We start from the raw sequence: 6,266 nt of genomic DNA, 5'->3' as shown, positions 1-6,266 counted from the left end.
GCCACGAAGGGAGCAGCCCGGGGAGGGGGGTGGGTGAATTCCAGCACCCATCTGTGCACCCGGGAGAGCTGCTCCCTGTGGGGGGCACCCGGCTGCCCCTTGGCTTTGCCTTCATCACCAATAATTCCCTCGGAGCCTGAGCCCCGTGCCCAGCCCCTGCCCGCCCCAGCAGGCTGCAGGATTTCCCCTGGCACAGCGGGTGGGTGCTGCTGCAGATGCTTCCCACCCAGCGGGGCATCTGTCCCCTGCTCCATCGCACGGGGTCCTGCTGCAGCCCCAGCAGGACAGGGGGATGTGGCCACAGGGGGCAACAGGCGGTGCCAGGGGTCCCCAGCACCATGTCCCCAGTCCCCTGGGCTGCTTTGGTGCTGGGTTAGGTCCCTGCAGGCTCCAACACCTCCGGCTGTGGGAGCGGAGGACCGATGTGTCCCGATGTGTCTCAGGATGCGTGGCGGGGAGGAGGGGATTTTCAGATGCTTGGACACCCCGAGGATCCTGTCCCCAAAGGGGGAGTGAGCCGACAGCCCCAACCCAAAGGCACTGAGCTGCTGGTGTTTTGTGGGTCTGAATGCAAGGAACGGCTGCTGTGTCTGTCCCAGCCTTGGGGGCTGCGTGGTTGAAGGTGGGGACACAGACAGGGTTTGGGTTTTCATATCCCCATGTCCCCAGCTTGCCCTCCTGCCATGGGCTTGTGGCATTTCTGCTCCCATTCCTCGGTCCCTGTCCCCATCCACCCCAGGGCAGTGCCTGGCTGCAGCTTCGTCCTTCCCAGCACCGAGCTGCTGGGGGGACACGGGGACAACGCTGTGCTGCTGCCACCTGTACCCCGGCCTCGTTGCTCCAGTGGTTTCTCTGGAGTAGCTCCTCCTTGCTCAGGGGTGAGAGATCCAGCCCAGGGGTTCCCAGGAGCTTTCTGGAGCTGTTTCATCGACTGTGCCAAGGCAGAGACGGAGGCTGAGAGGAGAGGAAGAAGAGCAGGGGGAGACGTGTGGCCTGGGGGGGGTGGGATGGTTTTTGTGCCGCTGGGAGCTGCTCCACTTCGTCCCCTGGTTTTGCACAACTGGACGGGTTTCTTTTGTTGTTGTTGTAATGAAAATCCAACCAAACTGCAGCGCTTTCCCAAAGCAAAGTGACGTTTTCCCTTCCGGAGGAAATTTTTGAGATGGAGGGATGGCCGTTGGCGTGTTTTTACACCAAGCAGGGCCACTCCTGCGGCTGGCAGCGAGGCTCTGTGATGTCCCAGAGCCACCAACGCCCTTGGCTGATTTCAGCCCCACCAAACACTTCAAAGTCTGCGGCTTACGGGCATCAGGACATCAATATCAACCTGAGTTTTATAGCTTCTTATCTCAGCACTTGAAAAGACGTGACAGCAGCTGGCGTGACCAAGGCCCAGGGTGTGCCGGGCCATCCCCTGCTGACTCTTTCAGGACCCGTGGCTGGGAGAGGAACCGGATCTGTGCTTTGAGGCTGCCTCGGGTCTGAGCCAAGCTCTCCAGCCTCTGGATTAGGGCAGGAGCTGGTGTCCCCAGCAGGGATGCCTTCCTGAGATTTCCCTATTTTCCAAGTTTCAGCCACGGGCTGTGTATTTGTCGCTGTGTGATAAGCCACTGAGCCAAGCTGGTGAGATCAATGAGCCACCCGCTTCTTGTCCCGTATCAGCCGTGTTGTGGGAATAAGGTGCAAGCCCCCAGGGAGGCATCTCCTGACTCAGTGCTGTGTGAGCTCCAGACCTTGCCACGGTGACTTCTGCAAACACACGGCCTCGTGCAGTCAGTGTATTCCCAAGGATTTGGTGACCACGTCTGATCCCCACCCATTGATATTTGAGCTGCTCTTCCCAGTGACTTCCCAGGGCTCCGGATCAGCACCCAACTGACCAAGTGTCAGGGCTGTGCTCTGGGTTTCCCCCCGGGAACTCAGACATCCTCGGCTATTCCCATTTTCCTTGAAGGTCCCTGATTTCAGGGCTTTTCATGGCATCTCAGTTTTGTTTCGTAGAATCGGGGATTATGCTACACAGCAAGAAGCTATGAAACTGTTTGTATCTGATATTTCACACTGGCATCTTCCAGAAGGGGGGTGGCTTTACAAATATCTTTATGCCAGAGACTTTGCCTCGACTGTTCCCTTTGCCTTGCCATGGTGCCAGAGCTGGCACGGCAGCCGCAGAGCTCGAGTTCCAGCTCTGTCTCTCTTGTTTTCCACCTCTGACTGCAGATTTCTGGCCAGCACTGGTCGCTCAGCCAGCCCCAGGTAATCCATCACGGGTGGAGGCAAGGAGAACGGCCAATTCTGTCTGGGATTTGGCCTCCAGATCTACACGAGGGGTCCCGGAGCTGCCGGGCTCTGAAGACCACAAAGTCTTTCAACAGCTCCAGGCAGGGCAGAGCTCTGGGTTTGGCGTTGCCAAAGCCTCACCCTCTGTTTGCCGTGTGCCCGTTCTGGAAACTCTTTGTGCCATAGAGAATAGCCAGAGGGAGGGTTCTGCTCTGTTTTTGGGGTGCCTTTGCTCTCCTCCTCCCCAGCCCAAGCAAGGCCTCGACCCGGTCGGTCGCCGCTCTCACGTGTGGAGGGCGCTGGGCTCCAGCCGGCCGCGGCACAGCAGCCGCCCTGCCCCAACCCGTGGGGACTTTGAGCCTCTCGCACAAGCCTGCATGGAGCAGGAGCCGCTCTCGCTTTTGATTTCATGCTCTGCCCTGCTGAGACCAGAGATTGCAGCCAGGCTCCGGCTCTCCAGTGCGCACGGGGCCGTCCCACTGCAGCTGTCCTCCTCCGGGGCCGTTTCCCTCGCCGAGCCCTCGGACCCCCGCGATTTCAGCGTGCCATGTGTTTCAGGAGGAAGAGGATGGCCGCCCTGCCGAGGGTGTGTGCCGGGCTGCTGCTGCTGTCCCTGCTCTGCACCACCACCCTCTGCCAAAGGACCAAAAGTGAGTGCAGCCTTTCTATGTCTGCCCTCGACCTCTGCTTGGTGCTGCCCTACAGGACCATGCACGTCCCCGTGAGCCGTGCCGCGTGCCTTTCCTCCTGTCCGCCGTCCCCCCAGCGCTTGGGGCTCCTCTCTTGCAAACCCCGCTGCTGTTTTCTTGCTATTTCTGCTAAACAACCCAACAGAGCCTCTGCTGGCTCCCCCAGGGATGGGGGCAGCTCTTCCACTGCTCACCCTTTTTTTTCCTGCATTCTCCCCCCCCCCCCCCAGATAACCCCTGTGTGCAGAGCCGGGCAAGGAGCTGCTCTGAGTGCATCCGAGTGGACAAGGAGTGCTCCTTCTGCACCGAAGAGGTGAGACCTGGCAGGGGACACTGGGGCTCTGCTTCCAGGCTGGTTTCAGGCCCTGCATCCCACCACCTCTGGGGAAAAATCCAGGAGAGGAACCTGAGAGCGGAGCCAGCTCCCGGCTCCAGCTTCTCCAGACCGAAAGCTCGAGACGTGGATTTCCCTTGGCTCAGGCACTGGCAAGCGGGGAGGAGGGAGAGTCTGGGGCAAACTTCCAGAATACAGGGATTTATCAGAAAATGCCTGTTGGCCAGGCCTGAAACTCTCCATGGGGAGGAGTGCCCGAGGGATGAAGGGAGAGTCTTGTCCCAGACAGCCCAGTAACTTGCTGGTGCTCGAACTCCCCTGGTGCCGGAGGACATTGGTGCTTCTGGACGAGATTCATCCCCACCTCCCTGCCCCTCTGCTGTTTGCAAGGGCTCTCTGGACCCAGCCACCTCGGCACGGAGCTTGTGAAGACATCTGTGCCCTCCCTTGTGGGGAGGATTTGTGGTTTTGGTGCTCGTAACACTGCTCTCGCCCCATTGCAGAGCTTTGATAAACCCCGCTGCGACCTGCGGGAGAACCTGCTGCGCTACGGCTGCGGGGAGGCCAGCATCGTCTACATGAGGGGCGAGATGCGGACAGAGCAGGTGGGTGCTGGGAGGCACTGGTGGGGCTCAGCTCCTCCCCAGCCTCCTTTCTATAGAACCTCCCGCAGGGAAAATGCAAGATCCGGACCGTTTTTTGTGTAGGGTCTGCTCCAAATCAGCTCCCTCCTGCCTGTCCCGGCCCTTTGACTTCCCCTCCTGGCCTCCCCCTCATTTCACCCCCCTGGGAGCTGGTTCCCATCCCCTCACACCGCTGTCCCCTCACAGAACATCAGCATCAACACGCGCCTGCAGAGGACCCAGGTGGCCCCCCAGCGCATGTTCATGCGGCTGCGGGCTGGGGAGGAGATGAGCTTCAACATGGACGTCTTCCAGCCCCTGGAGAGCCCCGTGGATCTCTACATCCTCATGGACTTCTCCTACTCTATGTCCGATGATCTGGACAACCTCAAAAGCATGGGCCACAACCTAGGTGAGATGAGAGCCGGGTCTTGTGCCCGTGAAGGGGAGCAGCTCGCTCCCACCTGCAGCCCCAAATCCTTTGCCGGCAAAGGGCTGGGAGGTGCCTGTATTAATTAGATTATAATTATACCTGCACCATGCGGCTTGGTGTGGGGATGCCCCTCCTGGCCCTGCAGGGACCTGCCTGTGTCCTCCCGGCTGTTCTGAGCAGCCCTTTGGCATCCTGACCCTGCTGCTGGGGCTTGTGCTGCTGCAGAAGCCCCAGTCTTGGAGCTATCAAAAGTGGCATAGGTTTCTACCCCCCAAAAAAAAGACAAGCCCTAAGCCCAAAGAGCTGAAAAGCTGACAGTTTGGGAATTTTAGCTAAGACACAACCAGCCAGGAAGGTGCTAGGAAAGGACACCCTGGAGCAGCAGCTTCGTGGGCATCTCCTTACTCACGTCCCTTCTTCCCTCCCTCCCAGCCGAGTTCCTGCAAGACCTGACCTCCAACTACACCATCGGCTTCGGCAAGTTTGTGGACAAAGTCTCATCCCCGCAGACAGACATGAGGCCTGCGAAGTGAGTGGGGCTGGGGGGGTCCCTGGGGACCGCGAGGGGAAGGCAGGAGCCCCTTTGTACTGCTCTGTGCCTTTCCCAATCTCCTCCATCTGTGGTGCCAGAGCCTCTGTCCATCTCTCTCCTGCTCTGCCATGACAGGCTGAGTGGCTTTCCCTTTGCCTCCACCTCCTCCTCTTCTGCTTGGTGTCTGCCCAAATGCTCTCCCACCCTTCCCCACCTTGCGGCCATGCAGCTGGGGGGCAGCGAGCAGCTCCGTGAGGTCCCCAAAGCGAGGAGAGGTTGAGACTTTCACTCCTCTGGGCAAGCAGCGCCTTGCTGGAGCATCCCTTTGCTCTCCTGCTCTCTCCCAGGCTTCGCGAGCCCTGGAACAACGCCGACTCCCCCTTCTCCTTCAAGAACGTCATCCGCCTGACCAACAACATCAACCACTTCAGCGAGGAGCTCAGGAAGGAGCGCATCTCCGGCAACCTGGATGCCCCCGAGGGCGGCTTTGATGCTATCCTGCAGACAGCTGTGTGCAAGGTGAGGGGCTGGGGGCATGGGGAGCAAATGGGCGGGGGTCTGGTCTTAACGAGCCCGTCTGGGTAACGAGGGGAAGAGAAGCAGCACGGAGATGTCCCATGCATTGGGGTGCAGCTGGGGGAGGCAGAGAACCGCTGGCCGGTATTGCTGGGGACACGTCGCTGGTTGTGTTTGCTCCCTGGAGGAGGTGATGCCGTGTCTCTGGGGTTTTCCGAGTCCTGACCTGCCAATGCGTGGTGGTTTGATGGGCTTGGAGATAACGGCCCCTTCTCCCCATCTTGTAGGACGATATCGGCTGGAGGAAGGACAGCACGCACCTGCTCGTGTTCTCCACCGAGTCTGCCTTTCACTACGAAGCCGACGGCACCAACGTCCTGTCAGGGATCCTGGCAAGGAACGACGAGGAGTGTCACCTGAACCACAACGGCACCTACGTGTATGACACCAAGCAGGACTACCCCTCGGTGCCCACCCTGGTGCGCCTGCTGGGCCGGCACAACATCATCCCCATCTTTGCGGTCACCAACCACTCCTACAGCTACTACGAGGTGAGGAGACCCTGGAGGTCGGGGAGCTGTGGGGCTTCTCTTTCCTCCAGGACCATCTCTCTTCTGCCTGCAGCTCAGCTGCCAGGAGAAAACCTTCTCTCATCTCTGGTCCCCAAGTGCTAAACCGATGCCCTGGCACGTCAGGAGGGTGCCGTGGCACTTGGGGTCTGCTCTGGGGTGTGGGAGGTCCCAGGGCGTCTTGCTGGGGTGTAGGAGTCTGAGCTCCTGGAGGTCTCCTCATTTTGGTGGCTGCTTCGTGTAAAGCAGTGTGGAGAGAGCCGGGGAGCAATTGAGGTTGCGGGGGACCT

The 6,266-nt window shown here is 59.8% G+C and overlaps 1 protein-coding gene across 6 annotated transcripts in view; it reads left to right on the top strand.

The window, feature by feature from the left end:
• Positions 1-6,266, top strand: part of ITGB4 (integrin subunit beta 4) — a 33,435-nt gene that overhangs the window by 7,857 nt on the left and 19,312 nt on the right. For 5 of the 6 annotated variants that reach the window (XM_027471297.3, XM_027471295.3, XM_027471298.3 and 2 more), the window contains exons 2-8: positions 2,839-2,930; positions 3,200-3,282; positions 3,807-3,908; positions 4,134-4,338; positions 4,792-4,888; positions 5,239-5,410; positions 5,695-5,958. In XM_027471297.3, the coding sequence (XP_027327098.2) occupies positions 2,849-2,930; positions 3,200-3,282; positions 3,807-3,908; positions 4,134-4,338; positions 4,792-4,888; positions 5,239-5,410; positions 5,695-5,958 (1,005 nt within the window). In that variant the 5' untranslated portion in view covers positions 2,839-2,848. Of the gene's footprint in view, positions 1-2,812; positions 2,931-3,199; positions 3,283-3,806; positions 3,909-4,133; positions 4,339-4,791; positions 4,889-5,238; positions 5,411-5,694; positions 5,959-6,266 lie in introns of those variants that run through there. The other variant, XM_013092522.5, reaches the window with a different exon arrangement.

This window comes from Anas platyrhynchos, chromosome 19, assembly GCF_047663525.1.
Source record: "Anas platyrhynchos isolate ZD024472 breed Pekin duck chromosome 19, IASCAAS_PekinDuck_T2T, whole genome shotgun sequence".
NCBI classification, from domain to species: domain Eukaryota; kingdom Metazoa; phylum Chordata; class Aves; order Anseriformes; family Anatidae; genus Anas; species Anas platyrhynchos.
This window is presented reverse-complemented; position numbering and strand designations above follow the sequence as displayed.